Raw genomic sequence first — 22,405 nt, forward strand, 5'->3', positions numbered from 1 at the left:
TCGCGACGGGCGGCACCTGCGCCTCGCGACCGGCGGCACCTGCGCCTCGAGCGCGGCCTCCTGCTGTGCTGCAGGGCGCGTGCTGCGCGGCGCGAGCTGCACGGCGCCGTGATACACCGTGATACACCGCGATACACCGCGATACACCGCGACACACCGCGATACACCGTGATACACCGCGATACACCGCGCGCGGCCGTGCTGCACCGCTCCCTGCTGCACCGCGCCCGGCCGCCCTGCGCCGCGCGCGCCGTACCATGCTGCACCGCGCCGCGTGCCCCGTGCCGCTCCGCGCGGCTGCGCTCGGCGCGCGCTTCCGGGCGGCAGCACCGCCCCGCGCGGGCCGGCGGGAGCCGCGATGGGGGAGCCGGGCCGGGGCGCGGCGGGCGCGCTGCCGCTCAGCCGCCCGGCGCTGCCGCTCAGCCGCCCGGCGCTGCCCCTCAGCCGCCTGGCGCAGCCGCTGCTGCGGCGGCTCAGCGAGCTGCTGGACCGAGCGGTGCCCGGCCGCGGCTGGCGGGACCTGGCGCAGCGCGCGGGGAGCCGCGGCACGGTCCGGCTGAGGTGAGGGGAGCGGGGCGGGCGGGCCGCGCCTCGGCCCTCTGGGGCTCGTCCGGGCGGGAACGTGGAAACCGCCTGGGGACTGTGCCCTCCAGCTGCTTGTGTCGGTATTGGGGTAAACGCGTTCGTTTTCTTCAGCTATGTCTGCCTGGGTCACGTTCTCTAAATCGCTTCCTGATCGTTTTACATCTGTGGCTTTTCAAGATTTTGTTTAGAGGGCAGTATCTCAAAAAAAGGTGAAGCACTGAATGTACGTTATGAGGATGTGTCCTTTCTCCATTATGACTGTAGTGATTAATATGGGGAAGTAGAACCTGAGGACTACAACGTGACCCCTGTCGCTGTGTTTGTTTCTCTGTGTTATCCCCTAAAACACTGAGGTCTGCATAATAAAGTATGTCGCCTCCAAGTCTGCATGGTGCTGCGACTTAATGAAGGAAACACTGCACAATCTTTTTAGCGGGAATACATAATCTTGTACTCCCTTTTTGTAGCTGCATTCATTTCCTTATTATCTGTGTTATTTTAGTCTGCTATGACTGGAAGTCCATGAAGAGTCAACTCTGTAATTTAAAACTAAGCACGTTAGTACCTGGAGATGACCTGGAGCAGGTCACGGCGCAGTGGCCGCGGATGGGTGCATCAGTTCACCCGCAGCAGCCGCGCTGAAAATCGGAGTCTTCCTGGACTTTCAAGTTAGATTCTGACTCACTCTTTACTGTTTCTGAATTATGCTCATGAAAGTGAAAGGTCCTGTACTTGTTTTTCTGCTGAGACTTCAAAAAGTGAAAATTAGATGTCTTGATACATTTGGTCAGAAGCTTTAGGTACAACTGTCTCCAGTTTTGTGGCAGGCAACTCACTAATACCACTTTCTGTCTGTGGAGGTTTCACTGTATATATAACCTCTGAACTCTTGAAATGTGAAGGAAATACTGCAAATATGTGCAAATCAGCTAGGAACTTCCATTCCCTAATTTTTTAAATGGTTTTGTTTGTCTGCAAGTGATTTTTAACTCAGCTCCTTTCTGAGGAGAAAGTACTGACAAGCTCTATGCCATGTCTTTCTCATGTTATTTTGTAGCCCCTCGGATTTAGAGCAGTGTTCCCTCAAAGTCCTGGAGCCGGAAGGGAGCCCCAGCCAGAGCCTCCTGAAGCTGCTGGGCGACCGGGGCTGCACGGTGGCGGAGCTGGTGGAGCTGCTGCAGGGCCTGGAGCACACGGAAGCTCTGCAGTGCCTCAGCCTTGCAGGTCAGTTCTGGAGCACACGGAGGCTCTGCAGGCCTCTCGGGTCAGTTCTGGAGCACACGGAGGCTCTGCAGTGCCTCAGCCTTGCAGGTCAGTTCTGGAGCACAGCAAGGCTCTGCAGGCCTCTCGGGTCAGTTCTGGAGCACACGGAGGCTCTGCAGGCCTCTCAGGTCAGTTCTAGAGCACATGGAGGCTCTGCAGGCCTCTCGGGTCAGTTCTGGAGCACGTGGGGGCTCTGCAGGCCTCTCGGGTCAGTTCTGGAGCACGTGGGGGCTCTGCAGGCCTCTCGGGTCGGTTCTGGAGCACATGGAGGCTCTGCAGGCCTCTCGGGTCGGTTCTGGAGCACGTGGGGGCTCTGCAGGCCTCTCGGGTCGGTTCTGGAGCACGTGGGGGCTCTGCAGGCCTCTCGGGTCAGTTCTGGAGCACATGGAGGCTCTGCAGGCCTCTCGGGTCAGTTCTGGAGCACATGGAGGCTCTGCAGGCCTCTCAGGTCAGTTCTGGATTGTGCTCTCACTGCACTGGGTGTTTCGTGCTGGAAACACTTGAAGTAATTATTTTCTACAGTAAGTAAAAACACCTGTAGTGTTTGAATTCCAGTAATTGGTATTCAGATGTTTATCATAGTAATTGGCTCACATGATTCTGAGATTAAAAGTAAGCCAAGTAGATAAGCAGGCTTAATGCAGTATTGTTGTAGACTTGGACTTGGCTGCATGGAGATGACAGGTGCTGTCATTCCCTCTGCTGATGGGTTCTGTGCCAAGCTGTGCCTTTGGGAGATGCTTATAGAACTGAAATGGTCAAGTTAGAAAGACAAGTAGTGTTGCCACCCGTCTGTTCAGGTTACAGGTTTCATTAACTGCATTTCATAGCTTGGCCTAATTGAATGGGAAGGGTCCAATTAGTATCAGTTCTGCTGCATATTTGATCTAAATCGGACAGAAAAACAGACTAACTAATCGGACAGAAAAACAGACTAACTAATCGGACAGAAAAACAGACTAACTAATCGGACAGAAAAACAGACCAACTAATCGGACAGAAAAACAGACTAATTGGACAGAAAAACAGACTAACCTAGGATAGAACTAGGTTATTTTCTGCTAACAGTCTTCTTGCTTCTTCACAAAAAGTCTAGAAGTGAGGCAGCACAAGGGAGTGCACAAGTAGGGCTGTGCGGACCAAGAGCTTCTTGCTACAGTGCAAAACCAGAGGTGATCTTGTTATAAATTAGTCCCTTAAAGAACATTATGATCTGTGATAGAATGGATTAAACTTCCTCAAAGGATGACTGGGTAGCTTCATAGAGACTGAGAAACAGCAACCAAGAGAAACCAAAGCAAAGGGTACCTGAAGAAAGTCTAGATCAAAAATAGTTTTGAACTACTTAAAAAGAAGTGGTATGCCTTGATATTTGCAGTGAGTTTGTTTCAGTGTTCAGGAGTGGCTGATGCTTGAAGTCAAAGCACAGATTTGCAGCTGCCCATTTGTTCTAATAAGCTGAAAAGAGGTTAAGTGTTGCTCACGTTCCTTTAGGAAGGGGTTTGTTTCGCGTAGGGCCTCTGTAGCACCGTTCTGCTTTGTTAGGTGGTTTTCTGCCAGCTTAGTTGGTGCAGTTATAGTGACAGAAATCTCGGTGAGCCTATGGGTGTGCGCGTTAATGAGAGCACAGTGTTGGTGTTGCGCGGTAGTCTGTTCTGGCAGTGGTGCTACTTCAGTAGCTTTAGGGCAGAGATGTGTTGTTAGAAGCTGGGACGTTGCTTTGTTTGCAGCAATACAGAGGATCTCTCAGAGAACCAGAGATTCCCAGAACCAACTTCCAGAACTTGTTTGTCTCAGAAGTCAGGGACTTGACTGTCACATTTGATTAACTCCGTAGAAGATCATCTTCCTCTTTTAAAGACATGAAATAGTAGTAATAATAATTTTCATACATCTCGGGTTTGGTAGTGAGAAAGCCTGGGCATCTTGTTCCTTGGGTCACTTCTCTGTTCCTTTTCTGCCCTTTTTTAACCTCATCATGTCATGAACTTGCACAAAATGAATGAAACGCGAAGAGCTTTCTCCCAGGCTAAGAAGGAAAAAAGGCTGAATATGCGGTTTGTGGTGTTACAGTCTAGTCCTTGTGCAGCCTCGCGGAGTTGTGGTGATGGAAACAAGGCCAAAGAGGTGGTGATCCTCCGCAGGCAGGTCTCTGCTCTAGCAATTTAGGCACTTCAGTCTGAATGTGAACAGTTGGGTCCGAGTTTCCAGAAATGACTGATAATATCTACTGGTGTGTCAGCTAAGGATGTAACAGTTGGATTATAGTTAAGATTGTAATTAATTTGCAGTGCACGTTTCAAAGTCTGGGAACCATAAATGTCAGTTTGCCATCCTAAATGGTAAAAATCAAGTTTTGCATTTTCCAGGGAAAATTGAAGAATTAATTATTTCTGTATCATTGTAATCATTCAGAAAATTGAGCCAGAAGGTTTTCTTTTTGAACCATTAGAATTCTGTGATGCTTGCAGGAAGTAGCTGTATCGTGCTGAATGAGTTGCAGGAAAAGAAATGAAACTGTGCAGAAATTATGAATCAGGTTTCTTAGAACTTGTTTGTAGTGCTTCCAAGGAGTGCGAAATACTAATCTTACAGAGAATTTGTTTTTCTCAATTACTTTCCTAAGGGATATTAGCAATGCGAATCAGGAGAGATTTAAAAAAACAAAGTGTAAGTCTTTGGAAGGAACAAGTCTTCTGTCCTTGAAATTGAAATAATAGCATTGCTGTTTGTCTTGGTTACTGATAGATGGTTATGATGCTCAAAACTTGTATTTAACACGTTCCTTTTAGCTGTGCAAAACAGCATGGGAGCGGTTAACGAGGAGGCGAGGCGGCAATCTCCAGGGCTGGGGTGCAGAGGGAAGTTACTGTAGAGAAAGAACGGCAGGGAACTTTCAGGTCTCGGAGCCGCCTCTGTGATCAGCTATTTCAGAGCAGGATGGCGTGTGGGGGAAGTTGATACAGCCGGCTTCCGAGGTCACGGAATGTCCAAATGTCACATCATCTCTGTTGCAGTCTGGTGACCACATGGGTTTCTGTTCGGGGTTCAGCCCCTTGATCAAATTGTTACCATTTCTTTCCTCAAACATTCTCTATGAGGAGAAGGTTCTGATGCGCAGCTCTGCTGTTAAACGTGGGGGGATGGAAAGTAAAAAGAAAACTCCTGGCAGAGTGTAATAAAGAGGCTGGGAGCAAGGGACAGCCTTGAGCCTTTTACTGGGACACTTGCCATCTCTTTGCAGCTTTATTTTACACAGCTTCTGGTTTATACGATTCTGTAGGATTACTCCCCCAGCAACTTGGAATGTTGCTTCTGCACCAGACTGCGCTTTCAGCTTCTGCAGTGTATTTTCACTAACTGTAAAGAAGGAACTACTTTCACCCAAACCAGGGAAAGTAAACTGCCTCTTAAAAAAACTGAGTATCTTGTACACACCCCTATTTTGTATCGGCTTGTTCGTTTCTGAGAGTAATGAAATGGTGATGAAGTGCCTCTGTACTGCTCACTGTTTCTGTGATTTTTCTGTAACTACTTGTACAGGGCCTGGCTAGCATGGAGTTTATTTTCTTCATAGCAGCTCGCATGGTTCTGTGGTCTTGATTTTTCACCACATCGGTACTGATAGGACACCGATCTCCTAGCTTTTGCTGAACAGTGTTTGCACAGCATCAAAACCTTCCCTTGTTTCTTGCTCTGCCCCCCGTGAGCAGATTGGGAGTGTGCAGCAGGCTGGAAGGGGGCACAATCAAGCAGATCAGCTCATAAAGTTGCATGAGAAATAGTAGAAAAATATACTATGTTGTCGTTAACCTATCCATCTGTCAGGCTGTGCTTGATCTTAATCTGAAAATTAACAACTCCAATAGTTGGGAGTGAGCAAACTCTTGAAACTGAGAATACCTTTCCCACAAAGGATCTGTGATGCCATTGGAAGTATTATTTGCTTGAGTGAGTAGAGAGCTGCCTGAATGATCTACTTCACATCTTCAGTAAACTGTAGAGTACTGATCAATTTAAGCATGGATTTTATGTAATGGAAGACAATTTTGAATGTCTTGAAGTCATATAACTAACGGGAACTGCGTGTATACACAGTACAAACAAATCATTTTCAAATATATTTAATGACAGAGACTTTCTTTGCTCAAAGGACAATTTAAAAGCACATTTCAATTGGGGTATTGCATTTCTTAAAAACATTTCTAAGTGTAAATTCTTTTTTAAAGGTATAAAGATTGTGGTACAGCCAGACTCTCAGGCAGTGCTCGCTGGTCAGGTCGTCAAGCTGTGTTGTTGGGCAACGGGACACCCATTTGTGCATTACCAGTGGTTCAAGCAGGAAAAAGAGGTAATAGTTGATACAGAATATAGATTTTTGTTTTTATAAGTGATCCAAATAATAGGTAATCATGTGGGGTGATACTTTTTTTAAAAAAAAGACTCTTACTCTTGTTTACAAGGAGAGAAGATTGCTATATGTACTAATAAAAATAGAAGTTTAAGAAATACTGCATAATGACCCTATCAATGTGCTAAACCAATAAGATACTCCCTTATATTCAGACCACTTCATCCTTGGAGGCTGATCTTGGAACATGGCGGTAAGGAAACTGTAAGGTTGGTTGTCTCTCAGCCTACCGAGAAGTTTAACACGGCCTGCTGGGAAACGGCCACCCTGGCTGTTAGTGTTATTTGTTTAAATGAAGTAAGTTTATGGTATTTAGAAAAAACCTGAAGGAGTTGAGGCTGGTGTTATGGACATTGCAATAAATATTGTCATGTTCGATCCTCGTAACAATTAGATCCATCTAAATGTAGATATTTCTTGGTTCACCTGTATTTCAGATTCCCCATGGTACCTCTCCAGAGCTGGTTTTGAATCCGGTGAACGTAAACGATTCTGGCTTTTACATCTGTCGAGTGAACAGTGAATCTTCCTTCGTGTTCAGTCGGTGGGCACGACTTGAAGTTTGTGATGTCCAGGGTACCTCTCATGGTGAGTGCAAAAGCATTTTCTTCTGGAAGTCTGTGTTCCCGCTTGTTAGAGGAACGTGGGTCCCTGGTGCTGTCTTGCACTGATGTGAAAGAGGCCTGATTAAAAATGCAGTGTCCACTTGCTGCCCCAAGTGCTCTGGCCTAACAATCAGGACCGCTTCCTCGTCATCCGTGTGCTGCCAGTTTGAAAATAAAGGTATTTGGGTAAAGGAGTATCTTATGAGGTTCTCTGCTTTTCTAGAAAGAAGTCTTTCCTTGCCTAGGCCAGAACAGCAACCTCCAGCAGAGCGTGTGCGTGCTGGAGGCCTGGACACTTCAGAAAACGTAGACACTGTGGAGCGGAAGGAGCTGACTGCTCTATGGGGAAATGGCTGAGGTCTGGAGTAAGGTTTGGCAGTCAGCAGAGTGAGGGATCTCCCTTCAGTCAGTTTTTCCGATCTCAATAGGCTATCACAATCTTAGAATTGTACCGACCAGGACAGATGAATCGGTCTAAGCCAGAGCACCCGGGGAAAAGAAAGAAAGGCTGGGGCTCCATGGGTAGCCCTGTTGCAGCATACATGTTCGCTAATACGGTCTTTTCAACTTCATGTAACCAAGCCAGATAATAGTAAAGACAATTTACTGAAATTGTCTTTAAGGAAGAAACACGTGAGTTAAACTGAGTCTTTTTGCTGTGAAGTGCGTGTTCACGGGTTTTATAGATGATCAGCCAACAATCAAATGTGTGTTACTTGCGTAAGGAAAGTCCATTCGCGTTAGTCTGTATGCGCTTAGGTTGTGTCACCTTCTCTTCTTTTTTCCTTCCTTTCTTATTTTTTTTTAAGGGGGCTTAATTGGTTTGCCTGAAAACAAGTTGCACATATGTATTCAGCCCCAACTGCAGAACCTGACAGTGGGGGATGCTTTGGTACTAGAATGTGGAGCCGTTGGAAACCCAGTTCCTCATTACCAGTGGTTCAGAAATGGATTTCCCTTGGCAAATGGGAGCAAAAACATCTACACGGTAAGTTACTGCAAAGTGCCAGCCTGGGGGGACTAATGCATAATCACCTTTAACTTAGCACATAAAGCTTCCTTGAAGAAAACAAAAGTCATTCTCTGGAGGCCTGGTGACGTGACTGGTGATGCTTGTGTAGGTACCTTCCGTGGACGTGGAACATCAGGGAACGTATTGGTGTCATGTATTCAATGACCAGGAAGATCAAGACAGCGAGAAGATAGAAGTCATTATAGGTAAGGAGTTTTTCTGTTCGATATTGGTCAGTCGGTTTATCAATTTCTTCTTATCGATTGAATTTATCAATTCAGTTAAGCCAAGCACATAATCTTCTGTATTTTTAGATTATGCATGTGTTAAAACAGCTGTGCTTGCTTGCAGCAAATGGAATTTGAGAGATTTATCAGTTTTAAAGTGCTTGGAGTTTCTATGGTAGCCAGCATAGAAATGCTACCAATTTTTAGCAATGCTAGCATGTACATGGCTTGTCAGCAGATTCTTCATGGTTTTTGACAACTAAAACCAGTTTAACTCTTGTTGGTGATATGGGCCGAGTTACACTGAGTCCTTCAGCAATCAAGACAGGTGAAATTGTTCATAGCAAACAGAATAAATGAATATATGAATATAACATGGTTTAGTGTGCGTACATGTATTTGCAGTAAACTGAAGAGAAGGTGATCTGTTTATATAGCTTTCAGATACATCTGGGAATACTATTGCATAATTCATATGAAAAGTTTTTTCCTATCCTAAGAAATACTCTAGTTTAGTACTTCTGAGTTTTAGTAATAATTACTGTGCAGTGCTGTGGTCGGTGCTGATTTATGCTGCTTTAAAATGAGCCAAATTGCAGAGAAGCGTGGAAGTGACCGTTGTGTTCCACTTTGTGTGCTGACTCTCGTAACTGAGAGCAATTGTCTCCCAATTTTTCCCCCCTTAAAACACAAGGAAGGAAAGCTATGGCAGTGGAGTGCACAGAAGGTAAAGTAAATCTTTGGTTGTGAATCAATTACTAAAAATTAATGGCGGGGTAATGGATTGCTGAGTGTGTTGCTGGAAAGCATGTCTGGCTTTGGAGCTTCAGTCTATTTTAAAACACGCATGTGTGATGCAACATTCCTTCTGCATGTGCTTTTCTCCTCTTTGCCTTGATACCATGCTCTAGAGCACAAGGGTGAAAAATAAAGCTACTTTCTTCTTCTGTAATACAGGGTGTTTCAAAAAGATTGACCCAGTTTGAAATCACTGTATATTTGAAATTGGGTCCATCTTTTTGAAACACACTGTAGTCAGAGGTGTCCGTTTTTGCACTGGTTTCGTGTCACGTGCTTACAGTTTCTAGTGAAATGAGATTTCTTTGGCTGGGGTCCGGAGGCAACATCCTTACGAGAAGAGCTGAAGCTGTTCAGGAGCCCGGGTGGCCCAGGATCCCGAGTCCGCCACTCGCGTGGCACGGCTGCTGAGACCAGTTGAGCCTTCGCGTCCTTCTGGCTTGGGGGTGTCTGCGTCGCCTGGTGGGGTGCGGTGCAGAAACCTCCTACTCACCTGTAATTTAACTACCCTGAAAAGTAGGATTGCTTGCTCAGGATGTTGCCTTTCCAGCAGTCCTTCAGGCATCTTTTTGAAACGGGTGATTCCTGTGTCTTGTTCATTTCTCCCTCAAGCTGCCTGCATGCCTGGGCTTGAGGCGTAGTCTGTGGTTTTCCCTCTGTTTCGAGATCTACTGTGTTCTAGCGCTCTGTCTGGCACAGCTTAGTGTATTGATGTAGCATTGTCTTTTCTCGGTGTTTGGAATAAACATTGAAAGTTAAATTTACAGAAATGCAAAGCCAAAAGTATTTTAGAAAGGCAGTTTGTTTTCCACCGTTCAGCTTCTATGAATAATGGCATGACACTTTACAGTTTTTATTAACAAAAATCTATTTTTTTCTTTGTGTTTAAACTGATCTTATTGATGTACTTCTCCACAGAAGAGCTAAGTGATCTTCAAGAACCAGGTAAGTGCTACGTTTTGGCAGACTTATTTTCTCATCTTCATTTTATGTTACAAATCACTGAAGCTTAGCTGGGTTACAATATATAGTTTACGTTATTTGAATGTATTTATAAGTGGGGATTTAATATTGACATATATCACATAAAGAGCAGCACAGGTTTCTGATTCCAATAAATTAACTTGAAGAATATAGTAGATCATAGGGCTGCTGTTATCTTTGTAAAATCACACAAAGCTTGTCTTTTATACTGTACGTATACTTGTACAGAAGAAATTATCTTTAGCTTTCTTGTCTGTGGCTTCTTTGGTCCCTAAAGTTTTAGTTTGTTGCTGCTCTTTCAGGTGGTGAAGGTGAAAAGATGGAGGTGTCTCTGACTGTCACCCATGACTTATTGAGTTGATACATTTCTTAAATTCATGTTGGAGTGAGCTAATGTGATTTGAAGCCTGTTTGATTTTTATTCTAGAAACATAGATCTAGAGTAGTGCTCCATAAGGGGTTATCCCTGATCCAGCGCTCCCAAAATCTCCAGTCACAAAGCTCATCTAATTTCCTGGGTTAGACATCAAAGATACATTTACTTTTGCCAAGACTAGAACTAGTTATTCACATCCTAGTAGGCTATGCTTGCTGGAAGGGGGTGAAGGAAATCAGGTAAACAACAACCACAGAACAACACCCCAAAACCCCACCAAAACAAACAAAAAAGAGCCCTTTTTTTGTCCTAAACTGTTAACTTGTTAGGCAGAGCAGCACCAGTAGACTATGGTGTATGGAACACACGGTTCGTGTTCTGCCATTGGGAGCTATGGCTGGTTACTGATGATCTGCTCTTTCAATCTGTTTCAAGCAGACCTGCTAGAACAGTCAAATCACAGACCTGTTGGTAAGTAGTTTTGTATTTATTTGGGAATAGATTTTGCTGCGTCTGCCACTGCTAGTGCAGTAATAATGCATGAAAGTAGCTGCAGGGAGTGAGGCTCGTGTATATTTTTGTGGTGCTTTATAATGCTTGCATGCCCTTTCAGTAGTAAACCGTGGTGACGGCACCAGTATTTTTAGTGACTCCGGGAGTGTCTACAACCTCTCATCTGTTTCAGTTTACTGTTTCGCATTCCTCTGGCCACGGCCTTAGCCAGCGTGTCACTCCCTTGCTTTGAATGCTTCAACAGTGTGGTGGATTTTTAAGAAACATAAGAAAATTTGAGGGTTTTGAGAAAGTATACTGGCCATAGCTTTGGCAACGTGTTACATTTCTTCTTGCATGGGGGAATTCAGCGATTGTCTGCTCTTTCGGCAAAATGAAAGAAATGGGAGATGTTCTTAGTGACAGGTTGTTCGGTCTGAGATGCATCACAGTTCAGGTATGTTGACTGTCAGACCGCGCTGAACTGGTTTTTTGAATGAGAAGAGAATTGAGCTGTATGTTGGTGTTGGATGACACTGAAAATCATATAGTGTTGTGCCTGAAGTGAAACTGGGTACTGTTTTCAGTTTAGAAGAAATTGAATTTAAAGATATTGAACCCATGGAGTATATAAAGGTGCCGTGGTTTTGTTTTTCCTTGATCTTCGCAGCAACAGACAAGGTAGCTCTGTTAATAGGAAATATGAGCTACTGGAATCACCCCCAGCTGAAGGCGCCGATGGTAGATGTCTATGAACTGACCAATTTGCTACGACAGCTGGATTTCAAAGTTGTTTCTTTGCTGGATCTTACTGAGTCTGAGATGCGAAATGCAGTGGATGAATTTTTACTTCTTCTGGACAAAGGAGTATATGGTAAGAACGCGTGATCCCCCTTCCGAAGTCGGTCAGCTTGGTGATGTATGAAGGACACAAACATCTAGTATTTACCTCTGCCAGCTCAATATATGTGACAGCAAAACGAACTTCATGGCAAATAGCACATATGTAGAATTGGAAAAGCAGGTAAAAACACCCACCAGCATATCCTCGCCTTTGGTTAAAATGTTATTTTTTATTCTTACGACAGATGAAATGTTTGCAGTTTTTTCTTTAACCACTCCTAACACTGCAGTGCACTTTCCTGTTTGACAGCACTGATGTGCTTATCTGCTAAAAGCTGCTGCATCTGCAGAGCGTACTGGACAACATGCGGTGCAGAAGATGCGTGTCTGCACTAAGAGGTCGTTAGCACTCATTTGCAGGAGTCTGCCAGGCAAGAGCAAGAACAGTCTGTTGTGTGACCTGTATTAATGTATAATGAGGACAAGCATGCAGCAGAGTAGCTGGAAGCTGTGTAACCGCGGCTGAGAAGACGAGCTGCAGGCTGGGGCAGCAGCCCCTGTGCCTTTAGGAGGCCTCTTGGACCCCTTCATAAGCTCCTCTTGTCCGCTCGTCCCGTGCCGCGGGTCGGTGGTGTGGGCAGGCCGGGCCCGTGGCGCGTGGGCTGCTCGGTTGTGTTCTGCTGGGGAGGCCCGGGCAGCCCTAAGGACAGCGTGCAGCCGTTCTGGGCCTTCTGGTGGGACCGTTCTGTTCATCCCGCCGTCTGCTGTCTGCAGAATGCTCTGGTTGTGCTGCAGCAGCTCGTCAGGGTTGGTTTTAGTTACGGGAGGACAAACGAAGCCAAGTATGCATACTAGAAGATGTGTGTGTAACACATTGATGTTTTTTCTATAAGTTTTTGTTGAGTCACACATTCATTCGTAAGATACCTGTAACAGAATATTGGTAATAATTTTAAGCTCTGTTCCACATGCTGCACAGGAGGGCCCTGCTGGGATAGCGGCTAACCCATCGGATCTGGTATGCTTTGCTACTACGGGTATGCAGCGATTCTTCGGTGATTACTCATGTATTGGGATTCCTTGTCTTGCCTGAACTTGATTTCGAGGGACAAAGCACGAGACAGAGCTGGTGGCTGTTCTGGCCAGGGGAGGGCGTGGAGGAGTGGAACACAGAGCAAAGCCCTGTCCTGGTAGAAAGGGCCACGATGACCTGGCTTGGTGCGGAAGAACCGTTCTTCTGTGGACTGTGAGGTGTTCGTTGCTGACTGCTGCTATTTGTGTCATTTTTCTAAAAGCTAAGGTCGCATAAATGACTCCAGAAGTAATTTAGAACAGAGGCCAAAAAGTTCTGCCAGTTGTCCTGTTTAAAATGCAGAATTCCTATAGTAACAACCACCCGAGAAAACATTATTTGATTCTTTTTTGGAACGCAAAGTCAGATTATTTCTTAGAATGACTTTTAATGGTGTGTTACCTGATGCTCTGTCTGTGCAGAACTGGCTGATCTGACATTTGGGCATTTATGTCAGAGCCAAAACTTGCATGACATGAAGACTAATTATGGCACTAAAGTTTAGTGGGCTTTCTGATAGCAGTTTTCTTTTTTAGTTCCCTGGGAAACAGACGTGCTTATATATTTGAATGAGGTTTTAGGTTCTTGCACCTTCTCAGTTAGAATTTAGAAACTAAAGTACCGAAAGGCTTATGAAAGCCCTTATAAGGCATATTTTTGCAGTTGTATTTCCCCAACAAGTTGATGTTTCTGAAAGGTAAGCAGAGCATTCTTCTAGTAGTGTTTGGCAATAACTACTTCAATTTAAACGATCATTTTATTCTTTCTGGATAGTGGCTATTAATGGCTCAAAGCATGTAAAAGATGCTGTCAGTGCACAAATAGATGGTGATTTATTGCATTTTTAGTGGGCATAGCTCCAAACAGAAGAGGCACAGCGGCAGCTTCTGTTTCGCCCTTGTTACACATATTGGCGATGCCTGATATGACATTGTGTAATTCTTGCTTACTGCCAGGAAAGTGGCATTTCAAATACTCTTCCTTAACAGCAGGAGTAGTGAACAAACTGATGGTGATTGTCTCCTCTAATGTCTTAGTTTATGTGGTTCTAAATGTAGAGTGCAATTAATATTGTATTCCCCAAAGGGTAAAAGCATAGACCCGTATTTTTAAAGGCTAAAAATAGTTAGGCTACTTTATTGAAAACAAGAGAGAGAGAGAAAGCAGGAGAGAGCAGCAGATATCATGTAGACGCTGACGTCTGTGAGGAACTTGAGCCTACTTAGAACTGTTGTGTCGAGGTGTCTGATGAGGCCCTCCAAACATGTTTACTGTGCTTACTCTGGGTATGCACAGATTTATTTCTGATCGTGAGCTCAGCGTATTAACCGTTGCAGGTACTCATAGGGTAAGCATAGCACAGTCATCTGCCAAGGGTATAAAACAAATATTGTCGCAATTTCTGAGATATTTGTGTTCTCTGAGGAAATACTCTGATAAATTGTGCTTTACATGAAAGATACTTCTTCCATTCTGTCAGTCCAAGTACTTATCTAACATACACTTGGAGATCCATATAATCTCCAATAGAACCTTGATTTATGTCCAGATCCAGACTCTGTGGAAATCAGATATAATCGTTCTGCTTTAACTCAGTACCTGAGGTGCAGTCATGCACTTGGCCTTGACTTCCTTTTTGACTCTCTTGAAACCACTCGGTCTTGGGTAACCACTGGAATCTTATGAATAGTCCAATAGTCCCTTTATTTGTTCAGGTTTTTAATCATGTGCTTTACATTCCATGCCCTTTAGAGGTCTAACTTTTAACGGAATAAAGGTGTTGCCGCTTCGCAGGGCTCTGGCAGCGCTGCCACTCGCAGCTTTGTAACTGCGCGTGTGGAGAGCGTGTTTTACAGCTGCCCCTTTCCTTCTTCATGTGTATGGCTTTTATCTCATACATGAGATTATTTCTCATATATAAGATTGTTTCTGTTAGAGATCATAACTCTCTGTTTTCAGGGAATTTAGCTTTGTGGTTTTGATGCACGTATCTAATTGATTCTATTGCATGAGTGATTTTTTGGTAACCTGATGTGTCTGTGTATTGTGAAGTTGTTTACGTCGTTCCCTGCCTCCCCTTCCTTCCTGTATTAACAAAGACATATCGATATTAAAAAATCTGTGTGGAGTAGCTTGAATGTTCTTCATCTCCCACAGACACGTAGTGCGGACGTAGTGCGTGACGGTGCTGGTATTTACAGAGGTGTTCCGATGTGCTCTCCAAGTGTGTTTCCAGCCACATATGTTTTAACTCCCAGGTCTGTTATACTACGCTGGCCATGGCTACGAAAACTATGGAAACAGCTTCATGGTTCCTGTCGATGCTCCAAACCCCTACCGATCTGCAAACTGCCTGTGTGTGCAGAACATCCTGAAACTGATGCAGGCGAAAGAGACGGGACTCAATGTGTTCCTGCTGGATATGTGTCGGAAAAGGTATCATCTCATAATTCTTGACATTACATGTTTGTAGGATGGTTTTGCTTCCAATAGAAGGAGGGGGTATAATGACAGTACTTTTGGGAAGTGACTGTGAAGTTCAGTTGATTCACTGCAGCAACAGATTAAAATGGCGCCTATTTTAAAAACAAATAGAAGCGAACAGCCTCTTGGAGCAGACCTGGGGGTCCTGAGGAGAGCCGGACGTCGCGCAGAGGAGAGGTGTCTATTCGGGCCGGGAACTCGCTGCCCGCGGGAGCTGCGGGACTGTCGGCCTGCGCGGGCGCGCTGGTCAGCGGCGCTCACGCACGCCGGCGCTCAGCGGCGCTCACGCACGCCGCGTTGCCTTGGCCTTGGCGGAGAGGGGGAGGCTGGTGAGGAGGCTGATTCGGTGGGCAGATACTTGCCTCTTGATTTGACTTACATTTATTTCTTCTTTGGTTGTTGTTGTTGTTTAAAAGTTACAAAGTGTCAGTCTTATTAGATAAAAGTGAAATTAGGCATCTTAAAGAAGACAAGTTACCCTTTCCCCTTGCATCGTTATCCATCTTCATGGTTACAGGGAGGAGGCAGAATCCATATGATCACAGACGTTAATTTGGCAGGAGGGCTCAGGTGAAGTGCATATTTCAGAACTCTTTAGGGACGTGGATTTTGTGGACTGTGTTTATGCTGCGGATGTTGTGTCTTTATTTAGAGCTTGGAGATCAACTGGTTTATCCAGTTTTTCTGAACAAAGTACTGTTTTCTTTCCAGGGTAGGAGACTACTATGCCCGATTAAACTTGCCTTTGAAATCGGTTCTCCAGTCAGCACTTCTGAAAGCCGGTCTCTGAGGACTGTTCCATAACAGGGACTTGCTAGCGCTGTGGTGTTTGTGGGTACTCTGAGCTTCCCCACTAATGCAATGCCGGCGACCCAATTCAGGTCCACAGTCCGCTCTCCAAACAGAAAGTACAGCTACGTTAGGCTCATGCTGACCATGCAGACACCATGTTTTGAAAACAAATAGTGGAGATTTGGGTAGTGTTTGTTATAACCTAAAATGGCTACTTATCAGGAATTATTTTCGAGGCGATTGCAGCTGAACTCTGTATTGGTGAACATAGCATGCCCTCATCTGGGTAACGCATGATGTAAGTGTCTTTACATTGTCTTCATGCGAAGTGTTGATTTTTGTCTTTTAGTAGTCAAGATTCATTCCAGAATTGTAGGAGAGAAAAAAGACACCGTTTCTGAACTGTGCTGTTTTGGTAGTTTGAAGAACTGTAGAATCTGTCACCGTTATTTTTTCTCTAATTATTATTGTACTTTTTTATGTTTCCATTTATTGCAGAAATGAATATGATGACACAATCCTTATCTTAGATGCTCTGAAGGTTACAGCCAACATCGTTTTTGGATATGCAACGTAAGGAAGTTTTTCTCTTGCTGCGCCACAGAGGGTTTGAAGCCAGAAGTGGCCGCTGAGATTGTATAGCTAAGCTGTTACAGAAGAGCAGGAACTGTGGTGTTAAGGGACCGCTAATTTATGTGCATGTCCGTGTCCTCATGCTCTCTCTTTTACGTCGTTCCTTAAGTCATTCCACGGTGTGACTGTGCAGATGCGTCTGTAATGGTTGCCAGTATTTCACAGCACCACACACGGGCTGGGTGGGAAGGGAACTCGAGGTCACCTGGCCCAAGCGCCTGCTGGGCCGTGTTCACTAGAGGAAAGAGCTGTTGAATAGCAGTAGTTGCGCTTTAAGGAATTCTTCTGTGACAAGTTAAAGCTCCTCCGATAAACAGTTTGACTTCAGCTCTGGTCGGTGGCTTGACTGCAAGTGAAACCTTCCCAGGATGAGCTGCTTGCGAGGGAACACGAGGAGCAGGTTGGCCTTAGGCAGAACCTGGTTTTCAAGCTGTAGGGTTTCTTTCCCCCATTTTGTGCTCATTTTTACTCCTTTTGTCCTCATGTTGATGTTGATCATGCAGATGTTTCAGGGTTTTTCCCTCCTCTGATCTTGGTGATCTCATAGGTGCCAGGGAGCAGAAGCTTTTGAAATTCAGCAATCGGGTTTGGCCAATGGGATCTTCATGAAGTTCCTGAAGGACCGCTTGCTGGAGGACAAGAAGATTACTGTACTGCTTGATGAGGTTGCGGAAGGTGAACTCCAGCCCACTGCACTGAGTCTTCTCAGCCTGCATTACTAGAAACCTTTTTGCTTAAATGTCATTTATCTAATGGTGGATGTGTTAAACTATTTTAAGCTCTTTCTTGTTGCATTTCGGTAAAGCAGCAGCTCTTATCGAGAAGCAGGTGCTACTGAGCAGCACATTAGCAAAGATCATGATATTATAAAGGGATGTGAGCATCTTTAATAGTGATCAATTTTATGCTCTTCTTATTAGTGAACCATATTTTTCTGAGTGTCTTTCTGGATGGAGCTTTGAGTTGTCATGTTACTCTTGTCCAGTGGTGTTAGCTGCTGATGCTAATCCAGTCATTTCCACATTCGTTTTAACAGCTGAGTCCTGCCTACTTCAAAGAGTGCTCTAATGACCATAATTATTTGCTCTCTATCAAAGGATGTATGGATACCGTAAAGGGCAATCCACTATTTTAATATGCCTGGTTCAGTAATTGTCTTTCCTAATTGATAGGAGAAGTGCTAAAGTGAAAACGGTTGAGGGAAAGGTACTGCTTCTGTGCAAACATTGATTTTGAAAGAAAACATATACATCTTATTTTTAGATATGGGCAAGTGTCACCTTACCAAAGGCAAACAAGCTTTGGAGATCCGCAGCAGCCTGTCTGAGAAAAGGGCATTGACTGATCCCATCCGACAAACCGCATCTTCTGCAGAGTCTCTGGCACGGAACCTGCAGTGGGCCAAAGCTCACGGTACGGTACAGTCTGATTTGGGGTGATCCTGCTGCTACAATGGGAAAAATAATCTCTAGCCTGCGGGTTATGATGCTGAATGGAAGTGGAAGAAATTCAATTTAATCTGAATTATTATAATGAACAAGGTGACATGCAGAATTTGCCCTGAGTGTCTTTGAGACCTCTCAAAGGCTGCAGGGGAGGCTTGCATGACGTGTGCCTCCAGGGATAATCTCCTAAGAGTCCGTTTGTGTCTGACAGTGACACTTCTGAGCCACCATTAATCCCCTTCTAAAGTCGTCACCTACAATAGCCAGGTGAACTCTGTGGTGAAAGGGCATGATGAAAAGTTTCAATGTATACAACCAAGAACACTAAACTAAGAGTGAGATCAGTTCCAGGCTTTCTGGGATTCTTTTAACAAGGGTGCTGAGATTTGAAACCTTTTTATGTTTTTCACCTAAATATGCTGGAGTATATTTTGAAATTTCTTTGACGGATTGGGCAGAGGGTCAGAGGTGGCGTTTTCAGAAGTAACTAGTCATGCCGGCAGACCCTTTCAATTCTTGTTTGTTAATTGGTTGAAATGCAAAACAGAAATTATGAAGACATTATGGTTTATTTGCGTTAAGCCATGCATAGAAGAGAACATCTTTGGAATTTAGGAAAAGAGTAGCCTCTATATTTGTATAAAGCTCTGTCTACAATAATGATAAATAACCCACTTCAGTGGGAGCAGAAGAATCAGTGCAAAGCATACACGCACAGAATGGTGTCGTTGATCCTAGAGTACTTTAGGGTATATTCCTGTGGGCTGAGAAAGATCCCAGATGTAAAGAGGACAAACACTGCAGGCTGGGCTTTGTGAATGTGTGCATAGGCTGTGAAGGGAAAGATTGAATGGGAAACTTGTTCTGCAGTCAAATCCAAAGGTTCTTACCATGCTATAGCTGAGTCTCCTATATGTTGGATATATACCGTATCACCGTTCCTGGTTTGATTACGGATACGGAAACATTCTTGTGTCAGTAAGCCATGTCTTAGTTACAGCAGCGCGGAAAAAGAAAAAGAAAGAGAAAATGCAAACGCTATGTTTTATTTAGAATGTGATGATACATTATTTATTTGCAGAGCTTCCAGAAAGTATGTATCTTGAATTCAAATGTGGTGTTCAGATTCAGTTGGGGTTCGCAGCCGAGTTTTCCAATGTCATGATAATCTACACGCGCATAGTAAAGAAGCCACCTGAGATAGCGGTTTGCAGAGCCTACGTCACGGACTTCGCGCTCGTAAGTGCTCCCCGCGGCGCCTGGCTGATCGCTGGTCTGCCCGTCCAGCTGCGTCTTTGGGGAAAGAGCGGGTCTGCGTGCGTGTGTCTGTACAGATGCACACGTACTGGTTTTTAAAATGCGTATTTTTAAGATAGATGAAAATCCATAAAAATTAATCTGGGAACATCTTTTTCAAAGTCTCCTTTGTTTTTCATTGTCCAATGTTAAGTATTTGTTACATTAAGTAAGGAAGTTGAATGTCAGTAGCTCCTGAGTGAGCTGAGGACACGTCTGCCTTGCAAGACAAGCTTTCTTAGGCTTTAGTTCTGCAGTTCTTTGCACCTGAGTGATCCTGTCGAGTTACATTGATGTTACTCAGCCGATCTCAGTAAGGAGAAGGATAGGAGTAAACCAGAAAGCTCCTCGGGGCAAAAAACTTTCTTTTTTGATGTCTATGAAAGAGGACGTGGGGCAGAAAACCTTCGTAGGTAGAACAAACAGGACACTTCTGATGCCTTATGAATAAAATATTTGAGTTAATGTGCATAATAACTACATGTATTTTTAGCCCACAGAGTAAGTGTTAGGTGCTGTCCCTCAGGGTAGAGGTTAGGTAACAAAAAAGCAGCCCCGAAGCAAGCACAGCAGGTTTGGCAGGAACTGCGGGCAGAGGAGGGTGACCTGCCCACATGTGGCCCCTCTGCCTGCCACTAACAGGGGTTTCTGCAGCTTTGCAGGTAATCCAAGACTGGTGTTCTCTTTTCTTTTAAGAAGAAAGTCCTGACTTTATAAAAAGAAATATGGCTATTTTATGATGTACAGATTCTGTACCTTCAACTAAGTTCTCATTTCTTTCTTGCAACAGGACCTGGATGTGGATCCTAAAGAGGCCAACAAAGGAACTCCTGAGGAAACGGGGAGCTATCTGGTGTCCAAGGACCTTCCCAAGCACTGCCTCTACACCAGGCTGAGTTCGCTGCAGAAACTGAGGGTTAATATCTATTATTCTTCACAAGTTTTTTCAGATACTTTAGATTAATCGTGTCGCTTTGCAGTTCTGTTGAGGTAACTCTGTATTGTCTGCACTCTAAGTAACATGTTCTTTGGAGGGAAAAAATGGCTAATAGCATAATTTATTGACTTTAGTTTCTTAGCTGAAAAACAAAAGCCATGGAATTGATGCATGTGCAATCTTGATAGCATCGTGCAAGGCACTTCGTATTTTCTAGGCCCGTACTGAGCTTGGGCAAGGGGATGATTTTTGCGAAGATCTGTTATGCACTGCGAGGATGTTCCTGTGCCCTGTAGTACAAGCAGAATGTGCCCTGAAGCAGAGCTGCATCTTGCAAGGTTATTTGTAGGAGAGGAAAATGCTCCGTACCGTCTCCTTGCGTTCCAACCTGTGCTCTTGGGCACGCAGTTTTGAAAGGTTCTCAACATACTGTGGCACTGTTAAGTTGATCTGTGTATCTTTGCGTCATGAAAATCTGGTGCTGGACGTCACTTGGTATCTCTTCTTCAGCACTTTTGGCAGCTGGTGTAATACAAGTGCTTCTAGAAATAAAGACTGTCAGGTCAGCACGAATTAACTGAAGGATGCCCTTGGTAAACAAGCCTTGCCTGTGGTACGTGTGTAGGTTAGCCTCCTTCTCCAGCACACTCTGCCTCTTTAAGTGTTTCCTATGTTGTTAATTTGGGGTGGAAGTGTAACTTTTTTCCCCATCTCTCCCCCCTCCACCTTTCCTCTTCCGCAGGAACACTTGATCTTCACTGTTTGCTTGCACTATGAGTATCCAGGAATAGAAGATACAATGGATGAAAGAAAGGAAGTTAATGTTGGGAAGCCCCTTATTGCTAAACTAGGCCTTCATCATGGATTCAAAACCAAGAACTGCCGCCAGACCTGTTGCGTGGCTAATGATCCTTTTCATAATCAGATGGAATCAAGTCCAGTGGCAAGTCAATACTACATCCCTAGTCATTGCCAACCAAATTCCTGTCCAGGCGTTTACCATCCGAACCGTATGTGCTCGGGCAACATCAGACAGCTGGAGGCATGCTCTTGCAGTGGGACTTCCAGGATATTGGCTGCCAGACATGAAGTACAGAATTACTCCCGCCCTGTGGGAAACAGTAACGTACCCGTGGAGACCACTGACGACACTGTTGAACTGGAATTCCTTCTCTCCAGCAGCCTCAGGTTCCCTGCGCAGCAGCAGCCGTGACGTGCTGGGGCATCTCCCTGAGCAGGGGACCTGCCGCTGTCTGTCTGTCCGGCTGTCTGTCTGCTGGAGTTCGGGGCTTCCGGACGGAGGGACTGGGTGGTCTGGAGGTGGGACCAGGAATGAGATCATGACCAAAACTTTTCAGATGCAGAGAGACAAAACTGGACTGGGAGATTTAGGAGTGAAAAAGGCATGGGTTTTATGTTTTTCTCCTACCGTTTGACATTTGTTACAGGGAAGTACCTGAACTCTATTTCCCATTCCATTCTCTGGCGGTCCAGCTAACGAGCTCCGGCAGTCATGGATTTCTGGGAGGGAGCTGTTAGGGGATGAGTGCAGAGAATCCTGGCTGTGGTGGGTTCTCTTGAGATGGTAAAGGCTTGGATCCTTCCAGCTGCGTCTCCAGTACCTACGGGACTTATAGGATTGACCGTAAATCTATTTTTCATAAATCTTCTGTTTTCAGAGAGGAACTGCTCGTCCTGTACAGAACCAAGATAAACACTTGTAGCTGTCAGAGGAGAAAATGTTGACAGAATTAAGCAGGAAGATGAATTTTCATGTCCTCTACAATTTAACATGATTTTAAAAAATGCATTAGCTCCAAAATGGTAAATGTACCTTTCTTTCTTCCATCTTTCAGTTTCAGTTGTTCAATATCCAGGGATTTCTTTTTACATAACTGTATTAAAATTATGTGTTTATATATGTTGTAACAGCCTCCTATTGAAAATGTAAATGAATGAGCAAAGGGGGAGCTTTGCAGAAGTGAATGTACTGTGTTTGAATACTGCAGCGTTCAGAACTGTCTCCTGGCAGCCTCAGATTCCTTCCCTCCTCGTGTCTGTGCTAGGCCAGCGCTGACACGCCAGTCCCTGGGGTGCCGCTGCAGCCCGGCCTGGCCCGCGTGCCGCGGCGCTGGGGGCGCGGGGCGCTG

The 22,405-nt window shown here is 44.9% G+C and overlaps 1 protein-coding gene across 1 annotated transcript; it reads left to right on the forward strand.

Moving 5' to 3' along the window:
* Positions 1-358: 358 nt before the first annotated feature.
* Positions 359-21,468, forward strand: MALT1 (MALT1 paracaspase; the record flags this gene model as incomplete). The annotated part of the gene is made up of 17 exons (XM_080362569.1): positions 359-561; positions 1,643-1,809; positions 6,078-6,199; positions 6,697-6,847; positions 7,674-7,852; positions 7,986-8,082; positions 8,798-8,830; positions 9,820-9,846; positions 10,697-10,732; positions 11,424-11,627; positions 14,927-15,104; positions 16,443-16,517; positions 17,125-17,252; positions 17,841-17,990; positions 19,104-19,261; positions 20,109-20,234; positions 20,998-21,468. 17 exons carry the CDS (start codon positions 359-361, stop codon positions 21,466-21,468), a joined length of 2,505 nt encoding a protein of 834 aa, XP_080218695.1.
* Positions 21,469-22,405: the final 937 nt, after the last annotated feature.

This window comes from Nesoenas mayeri (assembly GCF_963082525.1).
Source record: "Nesoenas mayeri genome assembly, chromosome: Z".
NCBI lineage: Eukaryota > Metazoa > Chordata > Aves > Columbiformes > Columbidae > Nesoenas > Nesoenas mayeri.